The following is an 18,921-nucleotide window of genomic DNA, read 5'->3' as shown; positions in this document are numbered from 1 at the left end:
GGTTTCTTTTGTCCCTGAGGATTACCTCTTGAACTTGATGACGGAAGCCGTCGTGACTGCCTGGAGGCTGATGCCCTTGGAACTGGAGGAGCGTGTTTAAATTAAATACATTTACTCCTTTTCTTAAATGGCAAAGGGGTACCTTTCCACTAGAAATTCTTTGGATGAATTATCCAAGATATCCCAAACAGCTGTTCACCGCAAAAAGGTAAACCAGCCAGGAGTTTTTTTTTTTTTAAATATATGACACTTCGGCTGACCAATTTTTCAACCATAGTATTCTATACATATGTACCAGCCCAGAGAAAGGCGCAAGGCCTGAAAATAGAATCTCTCATAGCGTCTATTGCCAACATAAAGCTACTAGGAGCTTGCCAGAACCTGGGCCTGCTGAACAGGGATAACTTTGAGCACCTGTTTAAAACTGGTCTCTCAAGGATTTGACTTATACCAATTACTGACAGCACAGGCTGGGACACTCAACCTGACAGGAAAACAATATATATATATATTTTTTAATAGGAATTCCAACTCTATCTGTTGGATCCCTAAGTATTTGAGCATTGTCTGCCGGACAAGTCAAACTTTTAATCAGAAGATATAGCAGCGTCAATTGCTGGTATCTTCCACCTTTAGAAAGTTTTTTCCTCCATAGGATAAAGTGTGAAAAACTTTTTAGGAGGGAAAAAATGCTTATCTGGGTGATCCCACTCAGAATACATGAACTTTCCCAACAATTAATGGACAGGAAAGGTATGCACAGCTTTGAGGCTTTAGCGAACCCAAAACAAGAAAAGGACACTCCGTTAAGGGTAGCATAAAATGTGGAGCGGACCAATTCAGTAAGAAATTGCACCCACAATGTGAAGCTGATCTTCAGCATATGACCCCTCAGAAGAGGAGTCCTCAGCCTGTTCACGGTCCTCTGAGAGAAAACATCTTCTCCTGCCCCCAGATCCTCAGTTTGAGGGACCTAGGGTAATGGAATGGAATCTGTCACATTTTATCCCAATCTGGGATGCGATTAAAGTCGCTAATCTTTTCATCATCCTATCATGGCTGAGAAAAAAACTTTTTAGCAATATAGGCAGGGGCTGCAGTGTTGTAAACAGTTGCAAACATTCCATGGCCCCTGCAGGCTCACTCTGACCAGCCACCCCCTCTCAGGGGAGGATGCCATTGCAGAGAAGTTTTAGGCTTTCAGAGCTTGAGGAAGATCCCTTTAGCCCTCTTTTGGGGTTTCTAGCCCCCCTTCCGACCATAGCCCGATGCACAAAAGCAGAGGTACTACCAGAAGGATCTCATCCACTGCTTGAGCAATAGTTCAGCCACTGCTGCTGCTATTAATGCTCAGCCTGATGCGAATAGTAAATGTGTAAAAATAGGAATGCCTGCGTCACCAAACCTCTTTCATGCCCCTCTTTGCTCTTGTGACCCTGAGACAACTTGCAGTCAGCATAAATGGAGTTTTTTTAAAAGATACTCCCACGCTGGACATTGGAGGATGTCAATGTCGCGCTAAGCCCCGCTCCCTCCTCGCATCGTGCCCCCCCTCCTCTCTTTTTCAAATGAGAGCTTTCCCGCGCAAGCGCGGACCTCCGATCCAACGGGATCGGCTTGTGTATGAGGGAGAGATGCGAGGAGGAAACCTGAGAACCACCGCCATGCAGGGGTGGAGGAAGAAAACGGCAACGCCGATCGTTTTAGCTCTACCCTTTCCTGTGAAGAGGGGGAGAGCTTACCCCAGGTGGGGGATGTCTGGTGGAAGCAAACCCCCCCAAACTCACCGGAGGTCTGAGCTGCTCGCCAAAGGAAAATAGCCTGCTGCTTCCTGATACAGCGTGATCTCTGAGGAAAGCATGAGAAGGTACGTGCTCTATACAGCCCCCAGGGGTGACACTTAGGCATGACAACATTTACTCTGGTTGAAAAAAGACGAGTCCATCTAGTTCAACCAAGTGGGAATGTGCAGTAGGTATCGTGGATGTCCACAGGAGTGGGACGTCTGTGATCCAAAGAGTGGCAAGCTGTAACAGGAAAGAGGGAGCCCCTTCATTATGAAGAGGGCTTTGGGGAAGTCTTGGTGACTTTTGTGGGCTAAGTTTTATGCTGAAAAGAAGGGCTGAACTTTGGTTTAAGTGTTGAAGCATAATCAGAGCAGCCAGTTGCTCTGGGTTTAGAGGAGCTAGGGGCTCCTGAAGAAGAGGTTTTTCAGATTTTTCGTTGTGGAAATAGAACCTTTCCCTGCTGTGACCTCTTTGTTAAATTGGTCAAGTACCTTACCAAACAGATGTATTCCTTGGAAAGGCATACATGTGAGGTGCCTTTTGCAGACAGCCTCAGTTGCCAAAGCTTTCAGCCATAAAACTCTGCACATATGAATAGAGATTAGAGCCATTCTGGAAATTTGTCTCATGACATGTTCTAGGACATTCACACAAAAAAGCAGAACAGAAGGCAATTCATCTCTAACAGAACAATCCTGAAACACATGGTCACGTTGGTTGTTCTTAGGCCAGTTAGCAGCAGTTTGACATTCTGAAATGGCAGTGATAGCTGGTGGCGGGGATGGATCCGCAAGAGGAAAGACCCTTGATGAGCATCTCAACTTTTTGTCTGCAAAATCTACAGTAGGAATCTACAGTAAGATGTTTGTTTAGGACAGAGTCAGGATCAACCACAGGAATAGCCCAGTTCTTTGCAAACGCTTTCCACTGGATAGGGTTCAGCAAAGTTTTGGGGAAAACAAAATCCTTTCTGGAGTGATCCAGAAAATACTATCTGTTCATGAATGGGGATTTTGAAGGGTGGCCCTCCTGTGCAGGATCACATACTGTATATGTATTCTGCACTTCCACCTACAGGGGGCAAGCACACACTGACGGCAGGCCACTAGAAGCCGATCTGCAGGTGTCGGGCACTGGATGTTCCTCGGCACTTGCCAATCATCAGTAAAACTCACAGAACGGAGATCTGCCCATGTAAACAAGGCAGATCTTCGTTCTGACAGGGGGTAAGGGATGGATTTTGTGCCCCTGCAAAGCAGGGAATAAATTCCATATCTTCCCCTAGTTAAAGCAGCACACACGTCACAAAAACACTGGTTAAGCACACAGTTAACCCTTTGATCATCCTAGATTTTTAACCCCTTCCCAGCCAGTGTCATTAGTACAGTGACTTTTAGCACAAATTACTGTATTAATGTCACCGGTTCCCGCAAAGTGTCAGTTAATGTCTGATTGTCCACCATAATATCGCAGTCCCGCTATAAGGTCGCTGATCACCGCCATTACCAGTATAAAAAAATAAAAATAAATAAAAACTCCATAAATATATACCATAGTTTGTAGATGCTATAACGTTCACGTAAACCAATCCATATACACGTATTGGGATTTTTTTGTAGCAGAATACATATTGGCTTACATTTATGAAGAAATTAGATTTTTTACATTTTCTATTGGATAGGTTTTATAGCGGAAAGAAAAAATTATTATTTTTTTTGTTTTTCAAAATTGACCTTTTTTTCGTTTAAAGCACAAAGAAAAAAATGCAGTGGTGATCGAATACCACCAAAAGAAAGCTCTATTTGTGGGAAACAAATTACATAAATTTTATATTGGTACAGGATTGATGACCGTGCAATTGTCAGTTAAAGTAACGTAGTGCCGTATTGCAAAAAGTGGTCAGGTCAATAACCACTAGCTGCCCGCCCACTGTCATATGACGGTGGAATGAGGCAGCTCTCGTTCTGGGCGGACGTCATATGACGTGATCGCCTTCCTGAGCCACTAGTCACTGGGGACCCGATGCGCGTGCCCGGCGGCCGAGATGTCCGCTATAACTTTTACACAAACCAACCAATATACGCTTATTGCAAATTATTTTTTTACCAAAAATACATAGAAGAATACATATCGGCCCAAACTGAGGAAAAAATGTGTTTAAAAAAAAAATTGGATATTTATTATAGCAAAAAGTAAAAAATATTGTGTTTTTTCAAACTTGTCCCTCTTCTTTTGTTTATAGCGCAATAAATAAAAACCGCAGAGGCAATTAAATACCACCAAAAGAAAGCTCTATTTGTGGGGAAAAAAATTATAAAAATTAAAGTTACGTACCGGTAACGTCTTTTCCAGTAGTCTTTCAGGACAGCCACCATGAGAGATAGTCTCCTCCTCTTCCTCTAGGAAACACTGCGCCAGCCCATAAATTCTTACTTCCCCCTGCCAGACCTCAGTATATTCCAAGATTACCTCCGGTCAGCTGGGGAGACACAAGAACACATTAATAACATACTATTCCATATCATTATCATGCTGCGTTCTGGTCTTTTATAAGACACCCCAAAATTTCGGGTGGGTAACTAGGGCTGTCCTGAAAGACTACTGGAAAAGACGTTACCGGTAGGTAACTTTAATTTTCCCCTTTCGTCTTTCAGGACAGCCACCATGAGAGGATGAACGAGCACTTACCAGTTAGGGTGGGACTACAGCTTGCAACACCTTTCGCCCAAAGGCTTGCTCACTAGCCGACACCAGGTCCACTCTGTAGTGCTTAACGAAAGTGGAATAACTGGACCATGTTGCAGCCCTGCATATCTGCTCTGGTGTCGCTCCAGCCTTCTCTGCCTGAGAAGCTGCCATAGCTCTAGTAGAGTGTGCCCTTATACCCATTGGGATTTCTTTCCCTGCTAATGTATAGGCCTGGCCAATGGCTACTCTGAGCCATCTGGCAATAGTGCGTCGAGACGCTTTGCATCCTTTTCTGGCCCCAGAAAACAAAATAAATAAAGAGTCTGACTTTCTAAACCTCTTGGTCAGCTCTAGGTACTGAAGGATACATCTCCTTACGTCCAACAAATGAAATTTTAATTCCCTTTCCCCCGAGGGGTGGGACAAAATGAGGGTAGAACTACCTCCTGACTTCTGTGAAAACCAGAAGCAACCTTAGGTAAAAATGCTGGATCAGTCTTGAAGATGATCCGATCTGGAAAAATAACGCAAAAAGGAGGTCTAACAGATAAGGCCTCAATCTCGCTGACTCTCCTGGCAGTTGTCACTGCTACCAAAAAAACTGTTTTTAACGTAAGATCCTTTAGTTGACATTCCTCTAAAGGTTCAAAGGGGGTTCCCGTCAGGCCCTGTAAAACTAAAGATAGGTCCCACTTGGGAAAGGGAGGGCCCTGGACCGGTCTTTGTCTAGACAGAGCCTTAAAGAATCTGACCACCCAAGGGTTGGTGGCCAGATGCTTTTCTAAATAAGCACTGAGTGCTGATACCTGACCTTTAAGGGTACTTATGGATAAACCCCTATCTGCCCCGCACTGAAGGAATTCCAACACAGTTGTGGGACTGTGTACCGCAAAGGAGCCTTCTGCACACCATTCATTGAAACGTACCCAGACCTTTTTATAAATCTGGCGTGTTTCCTTCTTCCTGCTGTTGAGGAGGGTGGAGATTAATTTCTCAGAAAAACCCCTAGCTCTTAGCATACCCTCCTCAGTAGCCAGGCCGCTAACTGCCATTGGTGAACCTGTGGACAGAGGACTGGGCCCTGTGAGAGGAGATCCTCTCGAGGTGGCAGGAATAAGGGAGGTTCGACCGCTAGTTGCTTGAGTACTGAGAACCAAGCCCTCTTTGGCCAATGTGGTGCTACTAGAATCAGGGACGTGTTTTCCATCTGGAACTTCCTGAGAACTGCCGGTAATAATGCTGGGGGCGGGAAGGCATAGCAGATTCTGAAATGCCAGTTCTGGATCAATGCGTCGACCCCTCGCGCTCCCTCCCCTCTGTTTAGGGAGAAAAAACAAGGGGCTTTCGCGTTGCTTCTTGACGCGAACAGATCTACTTCTGGAGGACCCCATTTCTCTGAAATGAGATTGAAAACCTCCTGGTTGAGGATCCAATCGCCCTCTCTCAGTTTGGTTCGGCTGAGAAAATCTGCTATCACATTCTTTTCTCCTCTCAGGAAGACTGCTGAGAGTGAGAGAGTGTGAGTCTCGGCCCAGTTCAGAATGTCTGATGCTAAGGCCGACAGGACTCCGCTTCTCGTGCCGCCCTGTTTGTTTACATAGGCCACGGCGGACGAGTTGTCCGACCGCACCTGAACATGGTGGCCCCGTAGCTCCTCCTTGAAGAACCTGAGTGCTAGCCCGATTGCCCTCAGCTCCTTCCAATTGGACGACCTTCTTAGTTCGTCGCCCTCCCAGGTGCCCTGTGCTAAAAGGGAACCCAGATGCGCCCCCCAACCCTTGCCGCTTGCGTCTGTGGTTACCACCTGAGAAACTAGGATGAACCACAGACGACCCTGCGACAAGTTTGAGACCCTCCTCCACCACCAGAGGGATCTCTTTACTTGGGGTGGAACCTGTACCAAGGTGTCCAGATCTTTCTGACTGTGATCCCACACCCTTAAGACAAAGGACTGCAAGGGACGAAAGTGCAGACCTGCCCATTGCACTGCTGGGAGGGTAGCGGTTAATAGTCCCAGGACCGACATCAGAACTCTTATGGAGACCTGACTGCTGCACTGGAGAACAGCCACTGCCCTGTCCTGTTTTTGTACTTTTTCTGCTGGAAGAAACACTCTCAGTAGCGTTGAGTCCAACAGATAGCCTAGGTACGTGATGCGCTGAGAGGGAATCAAACTGGATTTCTCCAAGTTCATTAGCCACCCTACACCTGTAAGAACTCTCTTTGTTAGTTCTAGATCTCTGACTAACTGCAGTGGACATGGTGCAAACAGGAGCAGGTCGTCCAGGTATGCTATCACTGATATTCCCTGGAGTCGAAGAAAGGCCATCACCTCCGCCAAGACCTTGGTGAAAATGCGGGGCGAGGAGGATAGCCCGAAAGGCAGCGCCTGAAACTGTAGATGTACCGTTGTTCCACCTACATTTACCGCTAGCCGAAGAAACCTCTGCGAGGCTTCTGTAATAGGAACGTGTAGATACGCGTCCCTTAGATCCAGAGATACCATAAAGCAGTTGCGGGGCAACAGGGCTCTGACTGTGAAAATTGTTTCCATACGGAATCTCCTGTACGTCACTGACCTGTTCAGGGGCTTTAAATTCAGAATCAATCTGAATTTCCCTGTGGGTTTCTTCACTACGAAGATGTGTGAATAGAAACCCTCTCCCTCCTCGGTCTTTGGAACTCTGAGAACCACATTTTGATCTACCAGATCTCTTAATGCTTCCAACAGAGCCTCGGCTTTTGCCGTACACCTGGGTAGGTGCGTGTCAAGAAATCTCCGTGGAGGAGGATTTGTGAATTCGATATGGTACCCCCTTCTTATAATCCCTAGGATAAAGCGATTGGGGGATATTGCTTCCCACTGTGGGAGGAAGGCCCCCAGTCTTCCCCCCACCCTGGTTGGGGAGTCATTGGTTTTTACGGGGCTGTTCAGGAGGGCGAAAAATCGCCCCTCCCCTGCCCTTCTTCTGACCCCAGAATTTCTTTTGCCCTTCCGGCTTTGGAATTTCTTTACGCTTTTGCGGACGAAACCCCTTCTTTGTCTGTGAAGGGGTTTTCCGCTTAACTGGGAAGGATTTCTTCCTGTCTGCTGTGCGGTCCAAGACGGTCTCTAACCCTGGGCCGAAGAGAAGGTCTCCCGTTAACGGTATGCCGCACAACTTGGCCTTAGAGGCGCTATCGCCTGGCCAAGTTTTTAGCCAGAGGGCTCTCCTGGCCGAATTGGCCAGAGCCGCTGATCTGGCCGACATACGGACTGATTCTGCCGAGGCATCAGCTATGTAGGCGATACCCCGCAGAATCGTAGGGAAAGAAGATAGAATGGTTTTAAATTACCAATTGTTGAATCCCAAGTCTTTTTGAGAAGAGAGTCTATTCTCTTATCCATGACATCCACCAGGGCCCCCATGTCCTCAAAAGCCAGGTCTGTGTGTCTGGAAACCTGGGAGAAGGCAGCATCTAACTTGGGACTTTTATTCCAGATAGATGTAGGATCATCCGAGAATGGAAATCTCCTTTTTAAGGATCTAGAAAAAAAGGGTTTCCTTTCGGGATCCTGCCACTCCTTTTTAATAGTTTCAACCAGTACCTCATGTACTGGAAAAACTTTCTTCCTTGGTTCCCCTAAACCCTTGTACATTTGGTCATGAAGGGTCAGGGGTTTCCTGTCTTCCTGAATACCGAGGGTTGTATAAATAGCCCCTAAGAGGTCCTCTACCTCTTCCAGGGATAACTTATATCTGGAGGATTTCCTGGACTCCCCGTCCAGGTCCTCTCCCTCTGAACCATCCTGGGAATCGGAGGAGGAACTGTCTGGTTGTCTTTGTTCCACTCCGGAGGGCCCTGGAGCTTCCACTGCCCTAACTGAAGTTGCAGGTTGGGTAGAAGCAGAGCCCTGAGCCTGAGGCGAGGTTGTATCCTGGGGGACTGGACTAAAGGGAGGCTGAAACCTTTCAAATAAGGCTTTAAATGAAGAGAAGGTGGACGAAAGCTCTTTAACCGAGGCTGCAAGTCCTGACCCCTGTTCAGAGTCCCTCTCCTTAACAAGGGAGTCTATGCACTCCCTACACAAGACCTTTGTCCATGTTTCCCCTAAAGTGTCCCTGCAAGAGGCACACCTCTTCTTAGAGCTATGTGCAGACCTAGACTTCTCTGTAGCTTTCTGAAATACATGAAAAGAAAAAAACATTTTGTCACTTTTTTTTTTTTTTTTCCAAAAAAAAACAAGGATACAACCCTGGGAGTGCACAAGACCCTCCTTAATATGTGGGGATCTGAGCCTCCCTCCCCTGACCACCCAGGGTGTCTGCCCCTCCATGACAGGAACTATACATGGAGGAACAATCCTAGATAAAGAGTACTCTTCCCCAGGGCACTCTTACCTTAGGAAGGCTGGAGGTAGTGTCCGTTGGTTGAGCATCTGCTTCCGACATGACTTGGAGGTGGTTGCTACTACCGAGTCCCACGCTGCCTGTGCGCATCCCAGACTCGTCTCCAGCCTGTGCCTGGCTTCCCTATTAGCGCCGCGACCCGGAACCGGAAGTCGTGGGTCAAAGGCAAGCACTCGCCCTTCCGCCGGAAATGACGTCGCCCGTCGTCCGGCCCGCCTAGTTCCAAAAACAAGAAAAAAAGAGAGCGGTCTGTATGGAATACAGGGAAGGTGAGCGCCTGCCTGCTGCAGCCCTGTAGCTGCGATAGGGAGTCCCCCCAACCTGAAGCCGCACTCGGCTAGGAAGTGGTGGCAACAGAACTAGGGGTAAGTCCCCCCTATGCCCTAGGAAACCCCTGCTCCCATTACAGGCTCCAAAAAATATAAACAGCCGCAGTCACCCTGACTGAATGGCCTGGCTCCTTGCACAGTGTCTCCCCACCGGAGGAAACACTAATACTGAGGTCTGGCAGGGGGAAGTAAGAATTTATGGGCTGGCGCAGTGTTTCCTAGAGGAAGAGGAGGAGACTATCTCTCATGGTGGCTGTCCTGAAAGACGAAAGGGGAAAATTTCATTAGGGTGCAGTGTAGCATGACCGCGCAATTGTCATTCAAAATGCGACAGTGCTGAAAGCTGAAAATTGGCTTGGGCAGGAAGGGGGTGAAAGTGCCCTGTATTGATGTGGTTAAGGGGGTAAATCTTCTGGAGGTCAAGTGGTTAAAGATCTTCATTTCTCTGAAGAACTGCGACCAAATAGGCCACTTGTTGCATGCCTGAAAATGAGCTAGAATCTGATGCCAAGATCGGTGTTAAAGCCAGATCCTGCTGTGGTGCAAGTGATGCATCGCCACTCTGAGGCTGAGTGTATTGTAGGCCTTTGGCAGAGTGAATGTTTGCCTACAATTTTGTATTGGCTCCCTTTCACTTGGTACAAGTGAGAGCATTCCCCTGTGGGGTACTCATGGAATAGGGGGTGGAGGATAGGGCAAGTGTGTTCAGAAGGAGTATGCTGTAACCCAGGTGTAGACTTGTACTGTAGCAATTCTTGTGACAAAAGAACAGGAAGAAGAAGCCGAGTACCTTATAAGTGATTTAGGCCGAAGTAGCGGTAAAGTGAGCGACAGTGGGGTGATGTAACACCTGATCATTAACCTGAGACCAAGCTCAGAATGGTTGAATTTAGCACCAAGTTTGAAAAGTGTACACTGTGACTGTGAAGGGAATACATTTCAAACATGTTTTTACAGTGCCAATCAGAGATACAGTGTGACCTGGTCTTACCTGTCCATGATGGACTATATACAGTATAAAGTCTAGGCTTCACCCATCATGGTGGGCATACACCCAATGGGGTCATTAGGGACTGGGTTCCATAGCAATGGACCATGGCCCTGGCCCTGTACAGCACCCAGTGGCTGAAATCATGTGTTGGGCCAAAGTGAGCACCCATGCAGGACCCAGTGCCCAAAGCAACATAACAGGCTATCCCCACAGTGTGGGGTCAGGGTATGGCTCCCAAGGTTTTATCGAGGTTGCGCTGATCCCGATTCACTGCTTTTATGTTTACATTGGAAGACCGTGAGGGGTTGATTGAAGAATCCGAAGATAAAAGAATACAAGAAAAATAATAAACTGGTTAAGCTAAGGGTGATTTTCTCTTTGAAGGAGCAAAGCTCCATCACCTTCAGACGCAAGCTAAAACTACAGATTTGTGGAGTAGGGTAAGGTTATAGGGGGGGTGCCTAGGAGATGTGCCTCTAAAGCTTTGCCAGTGTCCAATCATCTAAAGGTACACACCTATAACCCATGGGGTATGAATACTCTGCGTGTGTCCTGTACTATATGATTAAGATAACAGGTTTTAAGTCCGAAAGGCGAGATCGGGTGTTTTATTACTACTTTTGTAAATCTCCTTTCCTGTTGTGAACACAAACAGGAAGTGAGGTGGACTCTCACCAAAAAGAAAACAGATGGCAATAAAAACCTGACAGACTTTCTCCCATACCAACCAAAACCACATTTTGGCTGGAAAAAGGCTTCAAAAAGGGCGACGGGATGTTATCTAAAAATTAGATAACTTAGGTTTACTTTTCTCCTAAAATGCATTTGTGTTAATACAGTTAGAACCATCCCATCTCTTATGACAAATGTTTTACATGCTGCTCCAGGCAAGATCAGGATCCACTCCACAAACGTATCTCAGGTACTGGCTTGGTTGGTCTCCACCAAAGCAATCAATTGTACCAGCAACAGGAATGCCACATACCAAGATGCAAAATAATCATCCTTTATTAAAATAACAGCAGGAACAAGTTCTATTCTAATGTGTTTAGTACTAGGCACGATGTTTTCTCAAACAATGACCATCCTTTGAGAAAGTGCTGTGGCTAGTGTGAAACATGTCAGAATAGAACTTGTTCCTGCTGGCTATTTTAATAAAGGAAGATAATTCTGCATCTTGGTGTGCGGCATTTCTGTTGCTGGTACAATTAATCCCATCTTTTAGTAACACATTTCTCACCCTGTGTTTCCCTGTAACGCAGCACTGAGTGATGGAGAGGATGGAGGTGTTGCTGAAGTATCACGAGGAATCCCAGTTGAAGAGGGAGGAGAAGTAGATGGCAATCCAACAGCTATAGAAATCGAATCTTCAGCATCTGAGACAAAAAGATCAAAAAAGAATGAGAGAGTGAGGAAGAACTTTATGTTTAAGGAGGGAAAGACAAAAGGGTTTAGGTTAGGATTGGAGGGATGGGTACAGGTTAGGGAGCATTTCTTCCTAACATACCAGTGTTTGGGGGGGACGTCTCCACCAGTCCGACTTTCACCACCTGCAGAGGGACATGATGGGCAATGAGAGGAAGGGGACCCCAAAGGAAAAGGAACAGGGTGAGTCAAGGAGATAAGGGAAAAGTCTCAACACAAAGGTCTTTATTAACAAGAGCAAAAGGAGAAAAGGGTGAAATTGTGAAGCATAATTTCAAAACGAAAATTAAGGATACATTTTATAAAGAAAAGTGACCTAATAACACAAATTGCTTAAAGGATGTGCTATCGCTGTAAAATAATTACTCAAAAAACTAACAAACATACAACAGGAGTTAGACTTTCAGAGAAAAAAGATAAAAGCCTCTTTGCAAATTTTGTTGTACTTCTTTCCATATTTCTCTCACTGAAACCTAAGATGAAGCCATCCAATAGAGATAAGTCACTTCTTTGACTAACGTGTATGTGTAAATTTGAGCTTGAGCTGTTGAACTCTAAACAAATATTCAGTTTTTTTTTTGTTTGATTTTCTAGAGGAGGCACCAAGAAGAACCTGGCAGATATTAAAAAGACCCACTTGCTGGCTGCATGTGAAAAAAGGGAATTTTGAATTACCTGTAAATTCCATAACTTGAAGTACTGTGTAGGAAACAGACAAAGTATGCATAGACCCTGTATTATAGGCTTGGACACTGGTGAGCTTTTGAGGACACACCCACTTGTCATGTATTCTTACCCTACTTAGAATACTTTTCCAAGGCATACGGATGGTAGGACTATGTCCTCATTATCGTGGAAGACTGATATCACCTTCGGAAGAAAAGATGGTCTTGGGCATAAGACAGCTTTGTCTGCAAAAGCTGGTTACAGAGATGCAGCACTGGAAAGCTCAGGAAACTCCCATCAATCTGGTGGAATGAGCATATAAGAGCACAGGAGGAGATTTGTCTTTTAGAGTGTAAGCTCTGATGATGAGTGTTTTTATTCATCATGTGATAGTAGCGTTTAAATCAGGATGTCCTTTGTGAGGCTCTGAGAAGAGGAAAAATAGAGAATCAGTCTTCCTGATGGAAGCTGTTGATTTCAGGTAGACTCTACTGGCTCCAACTATGTCCAGGAAATGCTTTGGAGGCAAGTCTAAGGATGGTAAATCTATGTCTTCAGTGAGGTGGAAATGTGATACCATCTAAAGACAAAAGGATGGTCTCAAGTGTAAGACTACCTTGTCACTATAAAAATAGAGGAAATCCCCCCCCTACAGGAGAGAGCTGCTTACTCTGACACATCTGAAAAATAACTACCAAAAAAGACACTTTGTAGGCGAAAGGGATACATGGGAGAACAGGGTGCTGTAATGGGGGCCCGATGCGAGATACACTTGAATGAAAGTTTTGACAAGCAAAAGGGACGCTAGAGGCTTTTGAAACAGAATGGACAAAGCCGGGACCTGTCTTTTCAGAATGCTTAAAGTGGAAGTAAACTTTCATCACTAACTTTTACCTATAGGTAGTGTAAACATTTCCTAAAACGGGCACTGTTTAGGAGACATTTAGTGTACATGCAGCCAGTGACATCACTGGCACATGCGCTCTAAAAGAACACCCGTGCCGTTCCTTCAGAGCCCTGTGCCGTAACCGGCGGCCCCCACGCGCATGCGCGGGAGTGACATCTTAGCGGCTCCAGCCAGTCACAGCGCCTACACCTCTGACATCTCCGCGCTGGAAAAGCTTTGTTTTAGGGTAAGTTTTACATAATGTGCTAATATGTGGTGCATACTAGCACATTATGACATTACCTTGCAGAGTGAGAAAAAAAAAAAAACAGTCCTTCTGGGCCAATGTGGTGTAATTAGAATAAACTTTTTCTTGCTTTATCTTATCTTGTTGAGAGTACAAGGTAGAATTTTCATTGGAGGGAAGGCAAAAGATTAGCCTGAAATGAGACCAGGGGGTTATAAAGGCATCCGAGCCCAGCGCTAGAGGAACCTTGGCTCTGGCCTCAAACTATGGTAGTTAGTTGATGAATCCAGGGGTCAGAATGTCTACATCTGGGGTCCCCCAATCCTGACCCATTAGCCCGAAGATGATGTTAGGGGAGGGGGGGTTTTAGGGCCCACTCCATATGATCCAGGTGGTGGCAGCTGAGATAGTCCACTTTCCTGTTCACTCCTGGGATGTGGACTGAAGACATCACGAAACAGTGAGTTAATATTCATGAGATGATCTGGCTTGTTTGCTTCCTTCAGGAATACAAGACTCCTTTAGTGGTTTATGCAGGCCACAGCAGTGTATACCCTGTACAGTAAGGGACTGAAAACTCCTCTCCAGCCTGAAAGAATGGCATCTATTGTTATTCATTTCCAATATGGATGGAAGGAAGGATCTCCCCAATGACAAGACTGGGCTGGATATCCACTAAGTTAGGGGATTTTTTGGTTGGCTGGATGAGCGTATAAGCAGGTCGAGAGAAGGCGTATGCTTATTCCAATTCGACAAAGTGCTTTGTTGGGGAGGTCTCAAAAGGAATTTGGAGAATGACACAGCTGCAAAGGAGGCTACCAAAAGGGTCTAAAATTCTTATGGAGAACCTGTGGCGTCATAACGGACGATGGATCTATATCGGGGGGACATTTTTTTTTTTTTTTTTTTAATAAAGTAGTCAAAAACTTTTTTTTTTTCCTTATTGACACTTTTTTTGGTGAATGAGTAAGAGTACAATGTATTGTAAAGGGTTACACTTTAGACATTGGACGCATCTCTCCTTTCTCATCCCAGGGCAAGCACTGTGCTGATTTTCTTCAGATACCCTGCATGGGAATTTTCGGCCTGTCCCCTGGCCTGTTCCTGGCCTATCCCTGCCATTCTGTTCCAGGGTGGGGACACAGGACCTCACTACTCCTCTGGTACTCGGATGGATACTGCTACAAGTTTTTAAATTCCTTGGCTGTTATCTGTACATTGAACAGTATAAGTGTTTCCTTCCTGATCTGCTTCACACCCTGATGAAGGGATAAGATCCTGAAACGCGTTGGGTGTTGCATAAGGGACTTCCACCGTACAGACCATTGTTGGATTATAACTTGTCTTGTATTGACAGTGTACAGTATTGGTTCATGTATAACATTGTCTACTGTTCATACTTCATGTCATCAGCTTGATTTCTTTTAACTATTGTTCTCAATAAAATTTGTATTTATATACTTTTAACAGAAGTATAACAGTGCTGTATTTTGACAAGTATAGGCCTAAAAAGTCCCGTAGTGGGGAACCTTTGCTCTTTTTTCCAATTATGTTGGGATGTTGGCCTAACCTTTCACTGATCTGACCAATATCCATTGTTATTTGGGGGGGTGCGGGATCTGGGGGCCCTACAGCCCAGGGTTGTCAGGAGGAAGAGGCCCTAGGTCCCATCAACGTGCCCCAAAGCACCCCTCCCCCCACGTTGAGGGCATGTGGCCTGGTATAGATCAGGATGGGGGGGCGGGGTGTCGGACCTGAAAAAAAAAAAAAAATGACAGCCTGTGACGAATGCTAACCACCATCCGCCCCATACTCTTTCACATAAGAGGGGTGGGATCTTCCAGATTCCAACAAGCCCCCTGCCTGCAGACCCCCACAACCACAGCCCAGGGTTGTTGGGAAGAGTGATGGGGACAAGGCGCTTTGGTGAGGGTGACCCGGGCTCCATGCCATGGGGTTACCCCTAAAATCTGGATTGGGGGGGGACCCCACGCCTTTTTTTTTATTTTTACATTTTTCTATTGCTGGCAATGGTATTGTATTGCCGGCAATTTAAATGTCATTTTTTTACTTTAAAAATGTCAGTTTTGCTGCATGAGGTTATATACACAGTACAGATGCACCATTTTACAGGCAGACTAAGGGGACCTCCCAGACACTATATTTAAAGGAATTTTTCATTCTTATTGTTTCACTATAGGGATGATTAAAATCACTGTTCCTTTAAAAACAATCTTTTTTAAAAGTTTTTTTTTTTTTGCATTGTACATTTCCCCTAGGGCAGTACCCAGGCCCCCCATACCTTTTTTATGGCCAATAATTTGCCTATAAGCCTTCAAAATGGGAACTTTTGATTTTCAAGTTCCACAGATTTCAATGTGGTTCGGCGTTCAGGTCCGATTGTGCTATGTTTAGGAGTTCTGGTGCATGTGGTGTGTGTTCAGCCCATCTCTACTGATCACCCAACCAAAGGCCTGAAGCATCTGAATTATCCTATAGACATTTTCCGATAGCTGGGAGGAGATGAATTCTTCGAGAGACTTGGATTGCCTGAGTTCTGAGAAGAAGAGGTGCTAAGACCTTTGTGAATACTCTTGGAGCACAGGATAGGCCAAAAGGCAGAGCAGAAATTTGGAAGTAACTGTCTACCACTTCAAACCGCAGAAATGGCTGAAGAGCAGTATAAATAATGATCTGCAGATAGGCATCTTGGATGTCTACAGATGCTAGGTATTCCTCTTGACTCAGAGAAGCAATAACTGACCTTGTGGTTTTCATATGAAATTTTGGAATGTGAAGATATTTGTTGAGGGATTTTTTTTTTACCTCCAGAATAAGATGAATGCCCCTGCTGGGCTCTCTGGTGCCATGAACAGGTTTGAGTAAAAACCTTTGAACACATCTTGTGGAGGTACTGGCACAACTACTCTGAGACTCTGAGACGATAAGATTTGCTCAGTGCCCTAAACCATCCTATGGCCATTGGGCTAATTTTGGTTGATTTAAGATAAGAAAACGGTGAAAGTAGAGTGTTGAACTCTATTGTTTGGAAGTCAAAGCCTGGGTAGAGCAACTAGGTGCTCTGCATTTATTTCAAATTTAGATGCGCCTGAGGAAAGAGGTTTTGAAATCTTCCACTGTAGAAGCAAAACCTTCTCTCCTGTGACATCTTATCAATTGGTCAAGTGCCTTTCCAAACTGAAGTTTTACATGAAAAGGCTTTTAGCCACAAAATTCTGCGCACTCTGGAAATTTTGCTCATGACAGGTTCTAGGACATCCACCTAAAAAAAGCAAAGCAGAAGGCAATTGCCGAAAATGCTCTGTTAAAAAAGAATCCTGGAATACAGGGTTATGTTAATTGTATAATGTTCTGATCCAGTTTGATATACTGTAATTGCAGTAAGAGCTGGATGCAGGACTGGGCCTGCAAGAGTAAAAAAGAAATAAGAAACAGAGAAGCCGTGCTGAGAAATTAGTATCAAAATTATTGATTGGGATAAAAATTACCCTAATAAATTGAAATAATCTATGTAGATATGATATTAAAAAAAAAATGTGAAATATAAGTGAATATATATCAAGAAAACAAAAAACTATTTATGTGTTGTGCTGGTTAAAGTCCAAAATAATGAATGTCCCAACATTACAAATAAAAACATTCGGTGACTTGACATAAGGAAGTGTATCCACAACTGATGAATGCCATGCTTACCAGATAGTAAGCCAAAATAGACAGGTGGCTTAACCCAGCCTGGGCCTTGGTACGAGCCAGTCACAGTAAGGTGTAACAGTAATCCGCTTGAACGGCAGGTGTACGTTGAAGAGTTAACCCCAAAAAATAATATATAACATAGCGTAATACTGACAAAAAATTATTAAATTTAAGATAGGAATAGCACTAACATTGTGAAGTATAGAAAAGTGCATATAAAACACCCAGTGGTGAAAATTCCAATCACCAACACCATACAGAGAGCCTCCTTACCAAATGGCAGATAATTAGTGCAAAATCCCAACAGGTATGTGAAACATCAGCCAGTGAAGAAATCGATAAGTGCACCAGCACCACACACAGGGCCTGCTTACCAGATGGCAGACTCAAAAAGCAGGTAACTAAACGACCAGAAAAACTCCAGCTGGATGAGATGAGACTATTGGATGGATGGATCGACCTTACAGCTTTGACCCGAAGACTCCATTACTCACACGATGAGTGTAGGACCAATCCCAAAGGAATGAAATAGTGCAAATAGCGTAATAACGTTTATACTAATTTATTTGTATATAAAAAACACAATCGAACTTGCAACAGTAGGCACAACGCGTTTCGTCATAGAATGACATTTTCAATGGGGTTCCCATTGAAAATGTCATTTTATGACGAAACGCATCTGGGAGGTACGTGCTGATGTCACCACGTCGCCCCATTGAGGAGGACGGGAGATTTGTTTGTTTGTTGCCGGCCGGCTTCATTTTTACCTACCACCTACTATCGTTGTGCCTACTGTTGCAAGTTCGTTTGTGTTTTTTATATACAAATAAGTTAGTATAAACATTATTACGCTATTGGCACTATTTCATTCCTTTGGGATTGGTGCTACACTCATCGTGAGTAATGGAGTCTTCGGGTCAAAGCTGTAAGGTCGATCCATCTATCCAATAGTCTTATCTCATCCAGCTTGAGTTTAGCCGTTCGTTTGGTTACCTGCTTTTTGAGTCTGCCATCTGGTAAGCAGGCCCTGTGTGTGGTGCTGGTGCACTTATCGATTTCTTCACTGGCTGATGTTTCACATACCTGTTGGGATTTTGCACTAATTATCTGCCATTTTGGTAAGGAGGCTCTCTGTATGGTGTTGGTGATTGGAAAACACCACTGGGTGTTTTATATGTACTTTTCTATACTTCACAAAGTGAGTGCTATGCCTATCTTAAATTTATTTAATAATTTTTTGTGTCAGTATTACGCTATGTTATATATTATTTTTTTTTGGGTTAACTCTTCAACATACACCCGCCGTTCAAGCGGATTACTGTTACACCTTACTGTGACTGGCACGTACCAAGGCCCAGGCTGGGTTAAGCCACCTGTCTATTTTGGCTTACTACCTGGTAAGCATGCCATTCATCAGTTGTGGATACACTTCGTTATGTCAAGTCTCCAAATGTTTTTATTTGTAATGTTGGGACATTCATTACTTTGGACTCTAACCAGCACAACACAAATAGTTTTTTGTTTTCTTGATATATATTCACTTATATTTCACTTTTTTTATCATATCTACATAGATTTAAATTTATTAGGGATATTTTTACCCCAATCAATAATGTTGATACTAATTTCTCAGCGCGGCTTCTCCATTTCTTATTTGTTTTTTGTGTATATCCCACAATAAGCTGGTGCTATTTGATTTTTCCAAGTGCAGTTTTCTTCCTCTTTCCTGCAAGAGTAAAGACAGCCTTCAAGCACATCTCAAATTTTCTATTTGCAATAGAACCTTTGAAAGGAGGA

General features: G+C 44.5%; 1 protein-coding gene across 3 annotated transcripts in view; it reads right to left on the bottom strand.

The window, feature by feature from the left end:
* Positions 1-18,921, bottom strand: part of PACS1 (phosphofurin acidic cluster sorting protein 1) — a 654,711-nt gene that overhangs the window by 110,804 nt on the left and 524,986 nt on the right. For all 3 annotated transcript variants that reach the window (XM_073605164.1, XM_073605165.1, XM_073605166.1), the window contains 2 exons: positions 11,694-11,736; positions 11,427-11,562 (listed from right to left, as the gene is read on the bottom strand). In XM_073605164.1, the coding sequence (XP_073461265.1) occupies positions 11,427-11,562; positions 11,694-11,736 (179 nt within the window). The remainder of the gene's footprint in view (positions 1-11,426; positions 11,563-11,693; positions 11,737-18,921) is intronic.

Source organism: Aquarana catesbeiana, linkage group LG11, assembly GCF_042186555.1.
Source record: "Aquarana catesbeiana isolate 2022-GZ linkage group LG11, ASM4218655v1, whole genome shotgun sequence".
Classification (NCBI taxonomy): domain Eukaryota; kingdom Metazoa; phylum Chordata; class Amphibia; order Anura; family Ranidae; genus Aquarana; species Aquarana catesbeiana.
Note: the sequence above shows the minus strand (reverse complement) of the source record. Positions and strands in the feature narration are given on the sequence as shown.